Here is a 22,700-nt window from a genome sequence, read left to right as displayed (position 1 = left end):
GCTGTTGAAGGTGGTAGTATGGAAGAAAGTGTAAATAACCCACTAAAATAACTGTATAGTATCGAGACTTGAATCTGTTGAAAAAGTTACCTCAAGAATTAAGTCGTCCAGAAAAATTTATTAAACATAAAAATTTAATAGATTTACCAAAATTTGAACTACCATGCAATGGCGATGGTAAAGACAAAAATTACAATAAAAATTATGGTAGAAATGATGCTGATAATGAAAAAAAGTATTTTTACATGGCATTACTAATTTATTTCTTTGATTTTTAAAAAATTTTCACGATTGTGCAGACATTGCATTAATGCAAAACTATTAGATAAGCAGTACGATAGAAAATTGGTTCATGTTATAATTTAATTTTGAAGATAATAGAGAAAAACAAATGTAAGTTTGTTTAACTGATAAAATTTTTTATCATGTACTTTTTCTTACTGTACACATTAAAAATAAAGTTAATAACCATGTAAATGAACAGTTTTATTAATTTATACATTCTAATAAGTAACTACTTTACGTTACTCAGAAGTAATTAACTTTTAATATGCGTCGTAAGCTGGTGGTTTTGAAAACATCTCTTTTCTTTCTCCTTTTTTATATTGCAGTATGTGCTGTTCTCTCATTAACTTGACTCGCTGTCTTTGTTTTGGATTTAGCAAACACTCTCTTAAATCAGATAATAAGTCTTCACATTTTTTCATTCCTTTTTCGATGCCATAAACATCCAAACAGTCTGATAATCTCATTTCAAAATCTGCGCAATGAGTCAATTGTGCATCTATAGAAGGTGAGAATGTATTTGATCCACATTTTATAATCGGTTGAATATTAAGTTGATGATATGCCCTAAAACAGCAAAAAATTAATTAACACAAGAAGTAATGTAAACTTAAGTTTATTTGTCTTTTTTCGGAATCATTCTAGTTTTATCTCATAACTTTATGAAACTTACGCCTAAAAAATTGTGCTTACTTAGTAAATTTTAAATGAAGTTTATTTTTTCAATTTTGTTAAATTGATCTCAACCATACAGAAGCACATAAGATTGTGTGAAATAATAAAAGCTAATCTATGCATTCATCTTTAACTACAGAAATACGAAGCAATATTTTGTACTATTCTTTAGGTATTGCTACTTAGAAATCTCGCTGTTATAGTTAATATTATGAATTTTCATTATAAAAGATGATTATTTACTTCTAAGTAAAATACAGATCAGTCAAAGAACTTTAGAGCTAAATTATTTACGTATTAGCCTCTTAGCCAGAAAAACTAGAGAGATCGTGGGTTTGAATCCTGACAAAAAATATCAAGATTTTGTTCTCGAGCCTTTTCAAAACGATTAGTGCCCAAGATATCGAAAAACCACTCATTTGAAAACAAATATTGGATTTTTATAAAGGGCTCTTTTTTGAAAGGAAGTTAATACTTGGCCAGCTTATCAGTAAATTTACTATAAGTTTTTAAAAGGTTGGAACACTAAGTTAAATAGTTCAATGGAAAGAAATCTGATGGGATCTTTGCAAGGGGCCCGTATAAAATACTCGTATACTTGAGAAAAAAGAATGGCAATTAGAAAAGAAAAAAGTTTTAAGATGGTTGAAGTTTGGAATTAAGAATTCGTAAAAATTCTGGAGTAGGTAAACGAAGAATCTAAATACTATTTTACACGACTGTACAGATAAGTCAAAGTCAATACATTAAAAAAAAAAGTAGTAATAGTACATTATGTCACTAGGGCACAAAGTACAAACATGAGCGCCCGAAGGGCGCGATTTTTGTATGTTGGTGCCCGAGTCGTGAATAATGTTTTTCTTATCGAGGGCGCAAAGTGCAATTTTGCGACCGTGGGCACACTTCGCGCCCGGTAAATAACTTTGGACCCTAGGGCAGAAAAGTGCTTTGGGTCCAGAGGGCACAAAAAACTTTTCTGCCCGTGGGCCAAAAGTGATTTCAAGGGCGCAAAGTATGGCTTGAGGGCGCAAAGCGGCAGTTGCACTTTGGGCCCATGGTAAGCAAAAATAAGTTTTGTCAGTTGGAAAAACACCTTGCTGTGAAAACTAACCTGAAACAGTGCCATCTACACTGTTAATGCCATGCACCGTGCATGGCGTACATATATAACTGAACGTCCGAATGCAGGATACCATGGGAGTGAATGAGAACCAGGTGGCTGAGGATGACCCCTGACAGCCACAGAGCTGTGTCCATCAAGCCTTTGCGAGACGAATACAGTACCACACAGTTGTATGCACGATAGGTGCACCACACTTTGTACAGTAAGCTGCGAATTGCGCTGCTACAGGACTACGCACAAGCGTGGAATAGTACTCTACGAAAGTGGCAGTTGGTACTGGCCATCTTTTTTTCAATATGTGATGTTAGGTAACACGAGTATATGGACTGTTGTAGACCGCAAAAAAATGTTTTAACATTATTTTAAAGCCTTTTTGACAACTAAATTGAGGGTTTTTAGTATTAAGAACCAAATCATTATTTATCACACTCGATCTTTACTGCAAATTGTTCAAATTGGAAACAGTTTATTATAGGCTATGTGCATATTTTAATAATACGTTCGAATTTTTAAGTGAAGGGCGGAACTTGTAGATTCATTCTACAAACAAATAAATTTAATTTTTTGTTCGTCACGAACCAGCTGTCAGCCTTAAGGCCTTATGTGCTCTTACTTACAGTATACTTTTCTTTTAAATTGTTGACTCACGGTTGTGATGTTAGGTTTCACCGAGCGATACGTAGGAAGTGGTGTTAATCATATTTGCAAAATTTTAACTTACTCTTGCACTCTATATTACGCAATGCAAGCCACATATAAATAATATTACATATACAAACTTGTCATGTGTTAGCGTCTGTTCAAAATGAGGTTACTTAAGATTATTACTATTTTTTATTAGTTTAACGATGGACTCTGAAACTCTGCAGAGTCGGGATGCAGCGCCAAGAGCAGATAGTAGTGACCATTACAAATTATACTACTTCCATCACAAAAACTTTCAGTCTCAGAATTAATTTGTAAATACTACACATGTCAAGAGAATGGGGTTAATCTGTAGAAAATGCTTAAAATTTAAATCATTTGTCAAACAAATAACGGCATAAAGACTCTAAAGTATTGGGTTTCTTAGGGTTAATCGCTTAATGTATAAGAAACTCGTTTTATAATTAAAAGTGCGTATTCTATAAAGTTCAAATTTATTAGATGTTTTATTCTTAATTGACAATTTACACGATACAAATTACTTATTCAGTGCATTATATATGCTTAATTTCACTATTATTGCATAAATCATTGTTGCTCCATGCAGAAGTGAGATCCTGCGCCCTCTGCTTTCATAAGTAAAAAATCCAATATAAAAGGTCGCTTATTGCAAGCCTTCAGATAGGTTAATGGGCTAAGTGGTTAATGAATCTACCTCTAGTATTTGTTACACTATACCTGCGGTATGATGAGCTGTGCTATGGTACTCTGGCATTTCTTTAGACGCTATTGTAACACTTCACTATAGATGTTGTACTGCTTTAACACCACAGTAACACACAGCACAGCACAGTACAGACCACATAACATCACAGTACTTGAAAAATTTTATGAAATATAAGGAAAATAATAGTATTGTGTCTTAATATAAAAAATTTTGTAAAAGAAAGGTAAAAAAATGGTGTTGATATTGTAGAAATTTTCGATCAGTTGTCTAAAAATACTTTTTTTGAAGGTTGATCTTTAAAACACAGAATATTATGTATATTTCTAAAAGATTTTCTGAAGGAATATTTAACAATCGTTCATAGTATGCATCATACTAAAAGATAGTAAAGAGTTATATAATACGTACATATAGCAAGTAGAAAAGAGTCAAATATTGGATGCAAATCGACGGAGGCTGCAAGAAAACTAATGAGGGTAAAATAAGGTTGAGTAAAAGAAAAAACGAATGGGGCCACTTCTATCAACCTTCACAAATTTACTAAGGAATGAAGGTAGACTAGCAGCTCCATCTGAAGTTAGTTTGTTTTGCTTTTTAGAGTGACAATTGTTCTACGATGGTCATCGGCTTGGCCCGAGATTCACCGAGTGAAGCACCTTAGTGTGTACACATAATGTAAATATCTTCAGTTTATCAATATTTTAAAATTATGCATCCATCTTCCACATTTCTTGAAATGTGAAAATTTTAATTTAAAATACTTTTGTTTGAAATCCATGCAGTTGTGGTTAGATAATAATCTGTAAGAAAGTTAAAAAATGTAATTATGCTGAAAAGTACCGTACATTTCTTATGCTGCACGATATTTGTTGGTCCTGAAAAAGGCCGTTGATTTTAACTTTTTCAAGTAATAATATACGAAAAGGACCGCTGGTTACAGCTGCAAAGATTGAAAACTAATAAAAAATATGTAATTAAATTTTTTTTTAATCACGAAAGTTCACCACCAGAGCAAGAGAGTCTTGGAGCTTCATCCATACATTTTTTAGGGCCAAAATGAATACAAATTAATACAAAAATCCTTCTATTTGGATAGCTGTAATATTTAAATAATCAACGTAAGGGTTGTAATTAAAAGCTGATCTGTAATTTAATGCATTTTTTATTCGTCAATTTTGACACTGCTATTTCGATCTCGATAAATGTTCTGCGTCAAATTCTCGATGACTATAATTCTATAAATTAGAAAAATTTGTAAAAAAGCTGTTTTTTACCAACTTTGTTGACTTATAAGTTTCCAGCAAGCGTGACTGCCTGGATACCTCGGGGTGGTCTTTCTAGCCTACTACTGTAGCACCATACTGGTCAGGAGGACTACTACGATGCTCGAAAACGTTGAAGCTAGCTGTAGTGATTTTTTTAAACGTCTTCTTGGGTTACAACAGAGCCGTTCACATCCAAAGCACCTTCATTTTTGGGGAATTAAAGGGGTTCAAGGTGGAAGTCGGTTCGTGTCACTTTCTTGTGAAAGACTTACATTTGCTCAAGTTTATTTTTTTCACTATAGCTTTGCTATAAGGTTCACCGAGCGCAGACATCAGAGAGGACCGTTAATTTCTGGTTGAATGGAAGGGCCGTCGGTGGCCAGGGTTTTCAGTCTCGTGACAAACAGCTCTGCTCACGATGTCTGCCAGTGAATGACTGTCTTGGTTTAAAAGTGGCCAGCATGATATAGTCTTTTGTTGGACAAATTTTTGTTAAAATTCATTCAAAAGTAAATTTAATGATATTGTTCTCAAGTAGTTAAAAAAATATACTTGTTAGCAAAGTGGTTTGACTTCAGATGGCCCTAAAAAGGTGCTTTACTGAATGTATATATTTATGATATCCCTGAAAAAGGTCACTTGAAGGATTACTAAAATCTGCGTGCACCAGTCTTACGTAAAAAAATTGGATAGTACTTGTATCTCAAACGATTTTTTTTAGCAAATTATCTTGCAATGTATATCTACATTTGTAGACGAGATAAAAGAGCAAGTTTAAAGTGTATTTTATTAAAAAAGTGAACACCAGTAACTTAAAGTGGACTTGAGTGCCTTTGAATATTTTCATTAAATGCACCCCAACTTTAACAGCTCAATTTCTTAGAATTTTTTTTCATTAACCTCTCGTTAAAAAAAAATTTTTTTCATTATACTTCAATGTAATAAGTACATGTATTACAAATACCTATGAAATAAGTTGAAGTGCGTTAAAATTCTATCCTGTCTATTTTCGCAAATTAAATACAACCGATAAAATTGTTATAAGTTATACTTCTTTATTTTTTGTACGTATTTTGACCATGTTTCCTTGATTAGGGTACTAAATAAGAGTGTCTTTTTTGTTAAAATATTAAAATCAAGTATGTTGCCTTATGCTACAAAAAATCAGTACAATAGGTAGAGCTGTTTTTCAAGATTAAAGGTATGTAAAGGAGGATAAAAACCATTCATACATATAATAAACAACTGATTTTTATAAAAATAAGTTTATCAACTTGAAGAAAGAGTAACGATATCGCTTATCCCACAGTCTCTCATTCTCAATTTTAACGCTCTCCTTAGCGCTCATACTTTTAGTTTTTCTATTTTACATTTTTCTTTAATTATATAGTTTGGTGGATTGTAATCTAACCTTAATGACAACTTCAAATACTTTGTTTGTACACTTTCTAGCTTCTCATTTTCCGTCTAACTTCATAGTTTTGCGTTAACAATGCTATGCTTTCTACTAATGCTACGAATAACTTGATTCTTGTTTTGTAGCTGTTCTTAAATATTTTTTCTCTTATACTCGATGCAATTTCTATGATTATTATTGTTTTTCTTTTTCTCTTTTCCAAATACCTTTCATTGCTGCGATTTTTTTGTAATGTATATCTTAAGTATCATATTTCATTGACCTTTTCTAATTCTTCTTCCTATTTATAAATTTTATCTGTTCTCTATTTCTGCTCGAAGTTAAGAACTTTTTTTGTATCACTCAGTATCATTTTCATTTTTTTTAATATATGTTCTCAATCTTTGTAACGTTTCTTTTAGTTCTAGTTTTCTATATGCGATTAGAACAGTATCATCCATGTAAGACAAACTCCATACTTTCTTTGCATCCCCTATCTGGTTTTTCCTTATTTCTTCATTCAAGTTTATTTAGTACACAATAAATTACGTTGGACTCATTAGGCAGCCTTGTATTGCTTTGTTCTTTGTCCAAAATTCTTTTGATATTTCTTGTCCTACTTTAACAACGTTTCTTATTTTTATCAATTATCATTTAACGAAGAAATATTTTTGAAGAAAAAAGAAAAAAAAAAGAATACAAAAAATAATGTTACACCTCATAAAGTTCAATTAAAGTTTAGTAATAAAATAAAAATAAAAATTATTATGTAATTACAAGAATAAGTCAAAAGAATAGAGCAGGGCTAGGATGATGTAGATGTTTAGTTCGAAGATTTTTGTTAAAGAAAAATAAGTACGCGCGCGAAGATCTGATTTAAAATGAAATATATTATCAGTTTCGGGTAAATGTTTAGCAGTAGAGTTAAAAAGACTCTTAGGGCAAAGTACAGGCGAATATTGCAGGTAATTATTTCTGTAACTTTGTTTGGTAATGATGCAAGCGTTTTTAAGGTTTTGATAAAGGTTTCTGTTGATTTATTCATCGGTCACCTTCATATCCTGTAATATTCTCTTCAGTACATATTTAATGACTCAGTCACATGCTTCCTTGATATCTATATAGCGAACAAAAACCTTTCCTTTTGGTTTGCTTAGTTTTTCGTTTCCTATGTGTCTATAGGTGTGTATTGCTTATATAACTCCTCTCGCTCCTTTGAAAGTAAACTGGCTCTTGGAAAATTTTTTTTCTTAAGAATTTCATGTAACATGCTTTCATGCATCATGTATACTGTACAAGTTGACGTTACTCCTCTGTAGTTGTCTGTGTTTTTTTTTTTTTGTTACTTTTTTTTCATAAATCGAGCATATCACACATACAAAAATAATACTTTTTTATATTTATGTTATTCTTTGTCGTCTACTCTTTGAAAAGTTCTATCACCATTTTGATAGCTGACCCATTGCATTGAGATTAAAATTTATGTTAATATAAGACTTAACAAGTCTACAGTTAAAATGTCAAAGCATTTTTCTCAGTAAAACAAATAGAAACTCATTTACATTTAAAAATTATTACATACGTCTCATTACATGCGGCATTTTTTAATCTTTACCGAACGTATTTTTTATTTGTCAATTTCGGACCATGTGACAAAGCTAAATATATACTGTTTAAAAATCTACTTTCTAATGAGCTTTGCACTATGTATTTCTATGGTGCTGCCCTCACTATCATTAATTTTCTGTATTAAATCTTATGGAGCAAAATAGTTAAAGTGGCCACTATCGACAAAAGTTCTTTACATTCTCATGATAATATATGTTAAAGTGACAAGCAGTGGCAGATGACAGGTACATAACGAATACCATGTATGTACCTTATACCAACGGATATAACGTTTTTAAGTGAAACTTCTTTGGGCGCGACTTATATGGAAAGTTAATCTGTGAAACGAGCGAGCGAGTGAACGCTGCCGCACACATGTGAATTTATATATATTATATGTACGTATACCAGCTGCATCGCAGGCAGGGTATCTGTTTTGCCTGTCTTCTTCCTCTCTCCCACCTTCTCGCATGCGCACAATAGCGCACCGCACTTACTCGATCTATATATGATAAAGCTTTTCTCTATCTCTATATAGTATAAAGTAGACAGTCAATCGATCCGAAAAATCACCAGCGCAAGCGAACGGAATAATAGTCAAGCGGTCACCCATCCAACTACCAATAGCGGCAGACTCTGCTTAACTTTTTAGATCGACGAGACTGTAACTCTACCGCTGCGCCACCGTATCAGTAGTAGGTATACCTACTGCTGCATGGTGGAAATCGTAACGTGGCTTTAATACGGACTAAACTGGGCCTCTCTTACAGCTAAGGTACTGTCAGGGAAACAATATCTGACACAAAACATTGCTTGATCTCTTTAACGTCTTTGAAAAACAGTAAAAATCGTTTTTTTTCTATTAGTCTTTTCGTATGTATGGTAGTATGTAAAAAAACGTACGTAAAATATTAAATATGTATATTACAACGTAACTTTTGAAAACGAGAAAAAACGCTGTAGGTCAACTGTGAGTATTACTGACATTTATTACTAATACATTTTTTTTATTATTAACTTTATTTAATAAAAAACAATAAATGATTTTTTTAAATTGACATAAATAAGATCATATTATCAATAATAAATATTTTTGCGAATACTTAACATGCTCCTATTACTAACATCATGCACGTATTACTGGCCCCCCAATACTGTCTAAATTTAAATAACTGGCCGTGTAATACTGGTAAATATAATTTTTTGACTCTTATAACGTGAAATCACAATAAAATCTACCTAACCTAGTGAAATCTATGATTGAAAAAAATATAAATGCAGTGCAAGTTGAACTCTCTCCTTGGTGTAGGATAGTCTTTCCTGTTTTTTTTTTTTTTTAACCTAACGTTTTTGTTTTTTACTTTTTTTATCGGATGCTTTTTTCTTCTTTTATCATTTTTGTGTTTCGTTAAATACCTGCTTACCAAAAATATAAGCAAACACTGTTGCGTAGCAAGAAAAGAAAAAAATCGCAAGTTACCAAACAACTACCTATTTCTACTACCAACGTTAGATTACATAGCTGAACCTTACAGAATAACTGCCAGTAATTCGACAGTAGCGACAAATACTGTACCAAATACTAGCATCACAATTTAAACAAGAAAAAACAATAAAAATTAATTTTTATTGTATTTATCGACAAATTGAGATTTTTTTCAATTCAATAAATTGTTTCTCGTGTGATTTATACTTATTAATAACAATACCATTGGAAGCAGGTCGCTTTTTGCTGTAAAATTGAATTTTTTAAAACAGAATTGCACACACGTCTGTGTTATCATTGATGAAATAATTCAAATTTATGTTTCGTACTGATACGCGATTGAATAATATTTGTGCAGATATCTACTTTGCCACGAATTTTTTTATGCATATTTATCATTATAAAATAATTTCCTATGTATTTATTTCTATTGACTGCCAGTAGTTGGAGAAGTGCCAGTAATGCCCACAGTTACTCTACCTTGCAAGAGAAGCAAAAGGGGCTAAAAATAACTATTTCTACAGGTTTTCTAAAGGGGATCTAAATGACCAAGGTGCACAAATAGGCATGGGTTAGACTATGAACAAACATAACCTCAATTTTTAACCTTTCAAACATCGCCGCGATTACTATATGTATATGTCTATATATGTATAGATACTAGAGGGGCTGATGCCCCCCTGCGCGCCAACCACCCACTAACAGATTGAGTAGACAAATTAACGACATTACTCGTGTATTTATCAATGCAGACAGAAATTTAGTTCACAACAGCAGAATACGTGACTCACAAAGGAGTTGATAAAACATATGATTAACTTAACATAGATAAATTAACATAAATAATAATTCACCAATAGTATTTTAACTTAATATTAGAGAGGGTCCATTACACGAATTAAAATTAAAAATAAATGCTATAGTAGTGTCAATAAGATCTTTAAGTATATCAGACGGTCTCTGTAGAGGTACAAGATTGAAAATAACAAAATTATTTAAGTATTATTATACAGAAGCAGAAATAATTATGGGAGAAAAAAAAGCAAAGTTTATATTCCTAGAATAACATTGAATACTGGCACCTTATTATAATTACCTTTTGGCTGCTATAGAAAACAGTTTCCCTTTGTATGAGCATGTTATATATTTATTAAAAAATCAGAAAAACAGAGTTTTGATTGTATATTAAAAAACTTTTATTCTCTTACGGAAAATTATACGTTGCTTTTTTAAGATGTAAGAATCCAAAAAGAACTTTTATTCAAATTGCATCCGAGAATAAATCAGAAATGAAAAATATTGTTTAGCTAAAAATGTTTCAGTAATTCAAAAATATGTAACTTTAAAAATCATCACATTAAAACAGACGTATGTTAATTCATAAAAACCATGAAAAAAAAAAAAAATGTGAAAAATGTAAAAAGGGTTTTTAAAGAACAGATGAATTAGAATAACACATAAAATGTCACAGCATTAAGCTAACAGAATGAATTATTATTTTGAAAGCTTGATTGTGTTGTCCATTTAATTATACCTCCTTCTAAATTCTGTCTTTTACTTAATAAAGTCCTTAAGTAATCAAGAATTTTATATTTGGGTAAAGTAGACATGGACCAGAAAGAGATTTGTAATGCAAAAGTTTAATCAAGTTAAACAATTAATGGTACTTCAGAGACACATAGTGAGTAAGGGAAAGCGAATAGACAGAGAAAGACCTATGATCAGCGACTTAAAAAAACCCTAAAAACGAGGTACGACTTAGGTACTAAATTGCGTATATTTTTAAACATTTATGATGGTAAAACATTAGATAAATAAGTATTTTATTGGGGGGGAGGTAAAGGAAGAGCTGAGGGGGAGCGGGGGGAGCTCACTCAAATATAGTTTGATTAAAAATTACGTTGAAACAAAAACAACTACGTAAATCGAGGGAGAGCTAAGGGGGAGCATGGGGGGAGCGAGGGGGCTGAGACTCACTTTCGTCAATACAACTATATAATATACGGATATATATATTGGTGGGGCTCTGCCCCCCTGCAGGCCTCACACGCCAACCCCCCCTTTTATTGTGTTATAAGTAAAATTTTTTCAAAATAAGGTTTGTATTAATATTTTTTAAAGCATTAAACAATGATAAAATTAATTGTTAGTATGAAAATAATATGTTGAAGTATATTTTACAGAATTCAGAAGACTATGGCATTTTTCGAAAATACTCGGGAATAAGTTTTCTAAGCTGGGGAATGGTTACTGGTCTGCGTTTAAGGAAATATGAAAAACAAGTTGCTAATTTCAAATAAAAGTGGTAAAGTCTATATAGACAGAGAGATGTGCCCTTGACTTTTTATTGGTAAGCTTTATTATTCCTTCTAGTGGCTCCCTTTTTTAAATGAACTGTCTATCCTGTACGTGTCAATAGATATTTCTGAGCTCTTATAACTGTATATGCCCTCTGCGCGCTCTGCGCACCAACCCCCGTAATTGCAAATTAGATTTACGAAGTATGGAAAAAACCCAAATTATATTAATTGTTACTTAAAATTTATGTATTTAATAAATGTATATTAATTATAATTAATTACATGAATTTTTAACAATCATTTTTTATTTTCCCTGACTAATGCCTAATTTCTATATATTTAAAACGATACCGTATTGAAAGATTTCAAATATTGCAAAAATTACAAAATTACGATATTGTTAGAATTACCAATTAATTTTGTTTTAACAGTATCGTGAGTTAATTGTTTTTTTTTTTTAAATTTTTTTTAACCAAAATTTTGGCCCATAGGTAAATATTTTTACGACCAAAATTTTGGCCCGATGTTATTTTTTTCTTCGTTTACTTTTACTTCGTAAATTCGTTTTAAAAAGTTACAAAATGTTTAAACGAAAATTTGACAGTGAATTAGACTCTTAGATTGCGACGAAAAAAAAATTCTTCCTTTTACATCTACCAAGAACTTGAAGTTTAAATTTAAAATTGGAGATAGATCTGTGTAAGAAAATTATAAATTACTACTACTACTACTACTTTTTACTATTATTACTATTATTACTACTATTATTACTATTCCTACAACTATTTTTACTACTTCTATCCTGCTTTTATTATTTATATTTTTTTTTAAAGGTTATTTTTTTACTACTTTTATTATTAGTTTATACAATATGTTTATATTTTTATCCAAACTCAAAAACATCGAAAAAACAATTTAGAAAGTAAATAATAATTATTTCTTAATAATATTACATTTCAACACGGTTTTTTATTCGCATTGCATTCATGTATATGACGATTATAATTGCTTTTGTTTGAAAAACTCTTATTGCATGTAAAACGTACGTACACTTTTGAATTATCATAAAAGTATTATTACCAGTTTGAGCCAGATAAACAAGAATTACATAATGAAGACGTAATAATTTGAGATAAAGCTTCTGTGATACCGAAAAAAGCGTTAGAAATCGTTGATAGGACTTTAAAAGATTTATCTAGTAGTAATAAACCTTTTGGAGATAAAGTAATAATTTTAGGTGGAGACTTTCGTTAAATTCTCCCAGTCGTAAAAAACGGAAGCAAAATTACTATTGTTCAAGAAACCATAAAATTTTCCAATTTTTGGCTTTTATTAGATATTTTTTTAAAAATAATATAAGTTTAATTTGTAAAAAATTTTCTTCTTTGCTACTGGATATAGAAGAAGGCAAAATTAAAACTTTTATAATTCCTCAGACATGGAAAACAAATGATGTATATTCTGAAATTTTGAATAATGATAATGATTCTTTTATAAGTAAAGCTATACTAACATCTCACAATGAATACACTCATTGTTTGAACAAAAAAATTTTAAATAATATGGTAGGAACATTAGTAACGTACTATAGTATTGATAAAAAAACTCACAAAGGAGTGGATAAATCAGACGATAATATTTATATTGTTATATTGATTTCCCTACAGAATATTTAAATAGTGTTAAAGAAGGTCTTGCTCCACATGAATTAAATTCAAAAATTTACGCTATTGTTATGTTAATACGAAACTTAAACATACCTGAAGGACTTTGCAATGGTACAAGATTGCAAATTACAAAATTATTCAAATACAACATCGATGCTAAAATAATCACAGGTGAAAAAAAAGGAAATAAAGTCTTTTTTCCAAAAATAACACTACAAACAAACAATTTTTTTTCGCTACCATTTATATTGTACAAAAAACAATTTCTATTTACCTTAGCTTTTTCTATAACTAATAACAAAATAACCCCTAATCCCATAAAAATAGCTGTTATAAGTCAGAAAAAATAAAAAATGATTGTTAAAAATTCATGTGATTAATTATGATTAATATACATTTCTCACATATACAAATTTTAAGTAACAATCAATATAATTCTTTTTTTTTCCATACTTCGTAAATGTAATTAGCAATTACGGGGGTTGGTGCGCAAAGCGCGCAGGGGACATATATAGCTATAAGAGCTTAGAAGTATCTATTGACACATACAGAATAGACAGCTCATTTAAAAAAGAGAGCCACTAGAAGGAATAATAAAGCTCACCAACAGAAAGTCAAGGGCACATCTCTCTGTCTATATAAACTTTACCACTTTTATTTGAAATTAGCAACTTGTTTTTCATATTTCCTTAAACGCAGACCAGTAATCATTCCCCAGCGTAGAAAATTTATTCCCAAGAATTTTTAAAAAATGGTATGGTCTTCCAAATTCTGTAAGATATACTTCAACATATTATTTTTATACTAACAATTAATTTTATCATTTTTTGAGGCTTTAAAAAATAATAATAAAAACCTTATTTTGAAAAAATTACACAAAACACAATAAAAGGGGGGGTGTTGGCGTGTGAAGCCTGCAGGGGGCAAAGCCCCACTAATATATATATATATATATATATATATATATATATATATATATACACTTATTTATATTCAAGTGAGGCATTCCACTTATCCTTTCTACAGCTCCCTTACAAACCCTTCACAGCCCCCCCACAAATAAGCTGAAATTTGACCGTTTTCATCGCTAATTTGACATTTTGTAACTTTTTTCTCAGACTTCCCACAGCCCCTCCACAGACCCCCCACTGCCCCACTACAGGCCCCCCACACCATTTTTCTTACATTATGTAATGTATACTTGTTAAATAATAACATATTAATAAGTGACTTTCAATTTATTACCATGAATATTGCCGATTTATCTATAAAAATCGTCAAATAAAGTCAATAAATAATGTTAAAATCTTTTTCCAAACAATATTTTCTATTTTTGTATTTTTCTGCCTTTCTACTTAAATAAATAGATAGTTTTTATTTTTGTATCTTGATAAAGCCACGTACAATTGACCATGAGAAAATAAGGGTTTTTTTAAATACAAATTTACATTATTGAAACTTTGACCTTGGGATTTGTATATTGTCATAGCAAACGCCACAACGATTATAAATTGTTTACGACACAAAATAAACGGTAATGTTGAGGAGTTTCCGGTGTCCTAAGTTATTCTTGAAATGAAGACTCTATTTTCATTTTTCTCTCCAGTTATTATTTCTCCTTCTATATTATACTGGAATAATTTTGTGATTTGTAAACGTGTTCCATTACAGAGTCCATCTGATATACTTAAATTTTTCAGTAACATCACTATTGTACCAATTTTCAGATTTAGTTCATGAGGTGGTATTTCTTAACGAATATTGTTCAACATTTCCACCGAAAAAGTTTAAATAAATATTATCGTCTGATTCATCAACCCCTTTATAAGTTGCGTTATCTATACTATAGTAAGTTTTAATTTCTCTAGTTAATTTAAAAAAATTTTATTATTCAATTAAAAGGTGTTCTCGTTATGCGATGTAAGTATAATACGATTCATCGAACAATTGTAGATATTAGAAAATATTTGAGTACATACATCATTTGAGATGCAATTTTTAGGAATGTTAAAAGTTTTTATTTCTCTTTCCACAATTTTTAATAATAATTTTGAAAATCCTTTATCGATAAAACGAATATTAATTTCTAATTTTAAAATTTGGAATGAGTTCCATGAAAATGAAGATTTAATAGTTTGTTCAAGTATAATTTTTCTATTACCGTTTTTCATCGCTGGGAGAATCTGACGAAAATGACCTCCTTAAATAATTGACTTCCAAAATATTTTTCAGTGTTACATAAATCTCTTAACGTTCTGTCTACAATTTCTAATGCTCTTTTTGGAATCATTGAAGCCTCGTTCTAAATAATTAAATCAACTTCTCTTAATTTTTTTTTTATCCAACTCGAATTCTGAAAATGCACTCTCTATATTACTAAGATCTAAAGAAAGTCTAAGAGTTCTATGACTGGTCATTCCCTTTAAAAGCAAAATTGATGCTATGCCAATCCAGGACATTGACATGATTTATTTTGAAAAATAAAAAATAAGTTAACGTTTTGTATAAATAAGTTTTTTCTGACCCTCCAGGACCATCTGCAGAGAAAATATTATTTCTTTGTTCGCAAATAATATGAAATATATTTTTCTGGTTATTATTCAAACTTTCATACATCGAGTTAAACATTTCGTTACTGAAACGTATTTTATCATCTATATCTTTTTTTACACTCCACTTTTTTGGTGTAGGTAAATTAAAGTATCCACATGATTTATCTTATAAATCGAAAATTTGGTTAATATGTAAAAGAGCTACATTATCTTTATTATTAGGCAAACCCTTTGTAAAAAATTCTTTGTATTCATTTCATATTTTACCACCTTGAACGTTTTCTGAAATTAAAAACCAAGCAAAAAATTATCTTAATTGATATAGAAACATAACAGCAATTGCTTCTTTAAAAATATCATCGATTTTTTCATCATTGTCTATTAAACCCATTGCAATTGCAGTATCTTTAAAAGTTTCATAAGTTATTCCTTTATATGTTGTAATGTCGAACGATGTCGAACCAGTTACTTTATTTAATACAAGTTTTAAAAAAATCTTCCATGATCTTCTGCAGATACAATGTTTAATCGACCAATTGCAATATTTTTTATTACATTTTTCCTTCAAGATTAATTTTTAGTTTAAGGTTATTATTTGAATTTCCTTATGTTTGAATATCGTTGTTCAAGAAATTAACTATAACGTGAACATGTTATATATCTGAGAAGCTTTTAATTTCAATACTGGTACCATAGGTCCCATTTTTTGACATTATGTTTATATATTTATCACTACTTTTTAAATTTTGATAATAATCGTTTCCTACTATAAATTCATAATAATTTTGCCGTTTATTTGCAACGTTATTGATTACTAAAGAACGAGCTCCCATGTGGAAATCTTCGTCACTATACAGAAACTAAGAAGAAGTTCTGAATAAACAATTTTTCGCCCTCGGGTGTTTTTGGGAGGCTGGTACTTTCTTGGGCGAAAAAGCAGTTTTCCGGAACTCGTTCGAAAAGTCTCCTCTACGAACCTCGTTACGTCCCTCGCCTTCGGCTCGGGCCGCAAACCTCTCGGTTCGCAAACAGAGACTTTTCAAACTCGTAGGAAAACTACCATTTCGTCCCCTTTTACGCTAATTTTTATAATGTTTGTTTTAAAAATTTTTTTAAATTTTTAGTTTGATTTTAAATCAAATTTTAATACTACAAAGTACAAACGATTTTTCCAATGTACGAATCTGAAAATGAAAAATTTTATCTAACCACTTATATCACTTCATAAAATATAGAATGCAGAATAGTAACAAAAGTAATACAAAGTATATGTTATATAAAATTTAAACAACTTACATATGATTAAAGTAATTGAAACTTTCCGTTGTTTAGAATGTAATCAATAAAAAAATAATGTATACTTCTTTTCTCTAAACATAACGAAGAGTTCTAAAAAAAACTCTCAACGTGCCAATAATAATTTCTGGGTTGTGTCGAAATTTACTGATTAATATATACAGCTAATGCTTAACGATGTAGATCAAAAACTTTTCTTCCTCACGAAATTCTGGGCACCAACTTCTCCCCACTAACAGATGAAGTTTGAAGTTGGAACTGCGCGCGATATTTCAAAATCAAATTTATGTAAAACGATTCAAATTAATGAATAGTAATTATTGTAATAATTAATGATTAATAAAATAATACTCAGAATGGTAACACCCACAAATATAAATAAATTTCATTTTTATTCGTTAGGAACAAGCCATCAGCTTAAAGACCTTATTGGCTTTTACTTACAGTATGCTTTCTTTTTGAATCGTTGAATCAGCATTGTGGTGTTGGGTTTCAGCAAGTGATATGTACGGAGTTGTATTGGTGTATCATACGACGAACTGACGTTGACCTACTGTATGAATTTTTGTCTATGGAATTCGGTAGATGAGTATTTTCATTCGTCTTTTGATCTCAAGTCCTTATAAAGATCCTTATAATTAGTTAGTCTTTTCTTTTTATTTTAAATAAAATTTATCAACTCAAGCTAAAATCATGTTATTATCAATTGGAATTGTTTGGTTGAAAATATGTAAATTTAGAAGAAGAAAAAATTTAATCAACCAAGTAATGACTTTTTTGATAATGTAATAAATTTAGTGTCACCAGAAAGAATTAATTTTTACAAAAATATAAATTATAAATTCCCAAGTTTGCAATTATAACGGTTAACAATTTTCAATTTTTCTTAACTTAACTTACTTCTATGATCATTGGTTAGCCACTGATTGCACTCACGCAGATCTCACAAAGTTGACCACAGCGATGATTCTAATCTTACACAAGAGTACTCGTGGCGTCGATGATGATGAAATTAATTGGCAACGAATTGAGTAAAACTCTTTTGTCTACTTCATTCAGAAAGGTCAAATGTATGTAATAAAAAAAGGTGTTTTTATGGGCCTCGATCAACCAGGGACACCTATTGGCACTACCTAACTTTAATGGACATGGACTCTTACGATCACCGGTACGAATTGTAGACTAACACTTACATTTAAGAACAGATATTATATCTATACATGAGGAATTACAAGAATATAATGTATTCTCATAATTTATTATGACTTTGATGGTAGACAGCTCAAAGAACATTTTACCAAGCTGTAATCTAATTTTCTAATATTACCTTGAAACGCCTTCGCTTGAAATTGAATTTTGGTTAAATCTAAAATCATTTATTATATGGCACATAATACAATTTCAAAAATTCCTAAAATCAAAAGAATTTTATAAATTTTCTAGGATTTCAGAAGATAAAATAAAATTCCAGAAATTTTTCAGAATTTTAATTTAATCTTTGCATGATAATTTTAAGACAACGCATGATTAAAAAGACATAACATAAAGCATTTATTGCGTATTTATTCTCATAAATACGATGAATTTGAAGTTTATGAAAATGATTCATAGTGCCTTCACTTAATACGGCACCTTTGAAATAAACCTCCCAAAGAAAGAAGCATGCTTTCACGAGTCAAAACTTTTTTTTTGTAAATGTTTGATTTGATTTACATCGTACAGAATTATATTAAGGAAACATAAAATTTTGTTTGAGTCTAAAAACCTTCAATTTCTTTCTTCAGATAAATAAACAAATACACCTTTAATTAAAATCGTGTCATTGTTTCTTTGTAAGGATTATGCCAAGGTTAATTTTTTCAAATGTATGTATGTTATTTAAGTGAGTGTTTAATATTACTTTTAAGTATAAAATATATTTATGGTCTAAAAATGATAGTTAGATAAAATTTTATTTGTTACACAAAAAAATTGTAAGAGTTTTTGGATACTTATAATATAAATAATAATAATAATAATAATAATAATAATAATAATAATAATAATGCGTATAATAAGCTGAAGGGTTGAATAAGAGTCAGGCTATATATTAGTTTATAGTTAAAATTGGTACATAAATTAAATATGATGGATCTAATTAACAGAAGGGATAAGGAAATTGTGTCTTGCCATAGTTTGATAGAGCTCTGTGAGGTGGCACAAAAATGATAGGGTGATACTTTTATGCCAACTATTCATAAAGAAAAAAGAATAATTAAAATTTATGTATGTGTTAGTATTTCGCCGTAACAAAACAAAAAAATTACAGTTTTATGCATAGTTAATTAATATTAATAAAAAAAACTTTAGCGCACTAGGAGTTACATACTTAAGAACAAATTAAAATCAAATAATAAAAATCATATTATGATTATATTACAGAGTATTACATATCATTTTTTTTTTTTATATATTATAGTGCTCTACGTCCAGCTCTTTTAATAAGGGCACTACTATGGGTACTTAGCACTTTGGAGAAGGAAGGGAAGGGGGATGGGAGGCCTCCCATTACTGGGAGGGGGGTAGGGGGAAATTAGGCAATTATGCTGCGAGGAGGTCGCCTAAACCCTCCGCGAGGAGCATTGCGTGGTGAAAAAGCACATGTGGAAAATCACAGAGGTACTTGCCCGATAAGTAGCACTGGCCGGGAATCGAACCACGGTCTCCCGCGTGCCAATCCACGACCTAGCCGACTGAGCCACCGCGCGCTCCATTACATATAATTAAGGCATTTGTAAATGGAGCTAGCGAGTTGGCAAACTTAGCTCAGAAGGTGCTAGAGGTGGTGACTAATTCTAACGTAGTGAAAAATAGTTTACAACAAGTATATACATGAGGTCTGTTGAAAAAGTATCGACAATTATGTTTTTTTTTTAATAAGTATTTATTTATTCATGAGTATCTGTTATTCTTTTCAAAGTTATTTTTCTCTGATATGATACACTTATGCCAACGTTTTTCTTAAATTCTACAATTGTCTAGTACTTGAAGAAATCTTTTTTGTGTGATTGTTTTTAGCTCGTTCTCTGATGACATTTTTATCTTCTTTATCGTGGTGTAGCATCATCCTTATATGAGCCTCTTAAGTTTGAGAAACAGGAAAAAATTACAATGGGTCAGGTCTGTGGAACACGGTGACTGAGACAGAATTACTGTATTAGTTTTGACTGATAATTTGCGTACGAGCAACGATGTCTGAGCAAAAGCGTTATCAAGGTGCAAAAGCCAATTTTTTTTCTTCCACATATCTAGGCATTTTTGACGCAGTGCTCCGCGGAAATCGCACATAAGTTGCAGATAATATTTTTTATTGACCATTCTACTCTGTGACGACAAATCATAATGTATCAAAACCCTGTAATCCTATCTTGAAAAAATGATGGGTCACGTGATGAAGCCTGTTTATTCGTCGCGTCATTGGCTGAGACTGATCAAGCGCAGGTAAATTTGAAAATGAGATTTTGAAAAATCAGTGAAAAGTTTATTTAATTTGTAAGTTGATAAATATTACAACATTACGTGTTGCGACAAAGATATAATTATTGTATGTTTCTTTAAAAATACAGAAACCAAGTGTTTGATTAAATTTTGGGGGTTGGCGCGTGGAGCACGCAGGGGGCGCAGCCCCCTAGTAAAAGAAAACTGTGATTAAAACCTTTACATTTGACCAAACCTATCTAATAATTTAACGGTGTTTCTACAATTGGTCAATACTATTAACTTCAGTTTATCAATTGTTTTTGTCTGTTGTTGACGTGCTTGGGCTTCCGACAAGCTCTGTACAGTTCACATCTTCATGGCTCTCTGGAAACATTTTGTAACACCGATAAACGTTACTCTTGTCCAAGGTTCTTTTAGCATGTACAATACATTTATGACCTTGACAGCATAAGTGAGAAATATGGCTACCAACATAACGTCGTACAAAAATTGAAAATCAAGTACACGTAGCCCATGAATATTCAAAATTCGTGATGCTTTTTGAACATATCACGTAAACATGCATAGAAAATAATTAACGCAGGCAAATAAAAAGGGCTAGTAGAATTTTGTTTACAATATCTATTAAGTATGCTGGCAGCGAGCATTATTTTTTGATGTTAATAATATGCATCTTCAAAGTACGTAAGGTTTGCATAATTTCCCATGTATTGGCATTTCAGAGTCTGCGAAGGTTGGTAAGGGTCAATAGAGTCGATGAGGGGCGGGGCGAACAGTGGTCGAAATTCTCAAAATTCATTCTTCCAATGAATTTTTCTTCGATTTTATTATTATTTTTATTTTTAATACTGTTTCTAAGCCATGAGAATCAAATTCCCGCAGATGTGTCACGCCTTAGTACAAATTTTATGTATTATGTATAGATTCTCCTATATTATATAGTTGTTTGTGTTTGTGCAAACCTCCTATAGACTCTTATTAACCCCAACCCCCTCAAAATAAGGTGAAATTTCGTCATTGTCTTCCATATTTCGGCTTAGCTCACTTTTTGTCTCGATCTCTCTACCATTCCTCAACATCCCTTCACAGTAACCTCGCCATACCCTCTGAAGAATTTTTCTTAACCCTCACCACCCCCTGCAGCCCTCCACACCATTTTTGTGGAATCTAACTAAAACCTTAATAACCATTACGGACGCTGACACCCACCCACATACCTATACGTATACATATTATTTCATTTTACAATTTATTTTATAAGCAAACCACGATAAGAAATGAATCATGAAAATAGACTAATACATACATGTACTTTCGTCAGTTGACATTATTTGTTGGTATTATACATATTAATGATATAGTGAATGTATAGGGACGACGTTTTCGTTATTCCGACTTACATTACTTTTTATGAAGACATCTAACAGCTCTACCTACTTGAAACATACTTGAAAACTAACTTTTGAATACATTTTTTTTCAAATATACTTTTACACTGCTAAGGACGCAAATAAATGCACTTTCTACATACTTCTAAGTGATAATTAAGTCATTTATATAACAAAGCATAGGATTATGAATAAATTCATTTCGACTTTATTTTGATTTATACATAAGTTTAAGGTCTTTGGTGCACTAAATTTTTTTTAGTAATGTTAATGATAAACGATGTTCAAAATTTTATTTGTCTATGTCTGACATGATACTAATAAATGCATGAATTTAGATAATATTTAAACATTCAATAATACAAACCATGATAGTTTTGCTCTATTAAGAAGGTAACTCACAGAACCAGTCAAGTACTTCGTAGTACTATTTACTGTGCTAATAGATGAATACATGTTTATAAGGAAGTTTTGTAATTATTCATATATCACGTTAAGTATAATAAAATTAAAATAGTCTTTGTTATTAAAACTTGAGAAATTAAACATGTACGTAAAGCTTAAAGCAGTAGGTTCATTCAAATGCAGTTAACTCATTCCCATCGGAATTTTATTGAGAGAAAGAAGTCTTCATACTTAGTGTATTATTGAATAAAAGAGAAGAATAAGATCAAAGTATCCTCTTTATACTATCACGGGAGGAATATCAGGATTTTAATAAGTTACAAAAATGGGAGATACATGCAAACAGTTTCTTAATATTGCACGGAGAGGTATATGGTCCTATTATTGACAGTCTAAGGAAAA

General features: G+C 30.7%; 1 protein-coding gene across 2 annotated transcripts in view; it reads right to left on the bottom strand.

Moving 5' to 3' along the window:
- Positions 1-465: 465 nt before the first annotated feature.
- The window catches only part of ND-15 (NADH dehydrogenase (ubiquinone) 15 kDa subunit), a 46,223-nt gene continuing 23,988 nt past the window's right edge, over positions 466-22,700 (bottom strand). For both annotated transcript variants that reach the window (XM_089595304.1, XM_089595307.1), the window contains exon 2: positions 466-852. In XM_089595304.1, coding sequence (XP_089451430.1) covers positions 546-852 — 307 coding nt within the window. In that variant the 3' untranslated portion in view covers positions 466-545. The remainder of the gene's footprint in view (positions 853-22,700) is intronic.

The sequence above is a fragment of the Copidosoma floridanum genome, unplaced genomic scaffold, assembly GCF_036245765.1.
Source record: "Copidosoma floridanum isolate Cflo_tuat_1 unplaced genomic scaffold, Cflo_Japanese_pri ptg000002l, whole genome shotgun sequence".
NCBI classification, from domain to species: domain Eukaryota; kingdom Metazoa; phylum Arthropoda; class Insecta; order Hymenoptera; family Encyrtidae; genus Copidosoma; species Copidosoma floridanum.
Note: the sequence above shows the minus strand (reverse complement) of the source record. Positions and strands in the feature narration are given on the sequence as shown.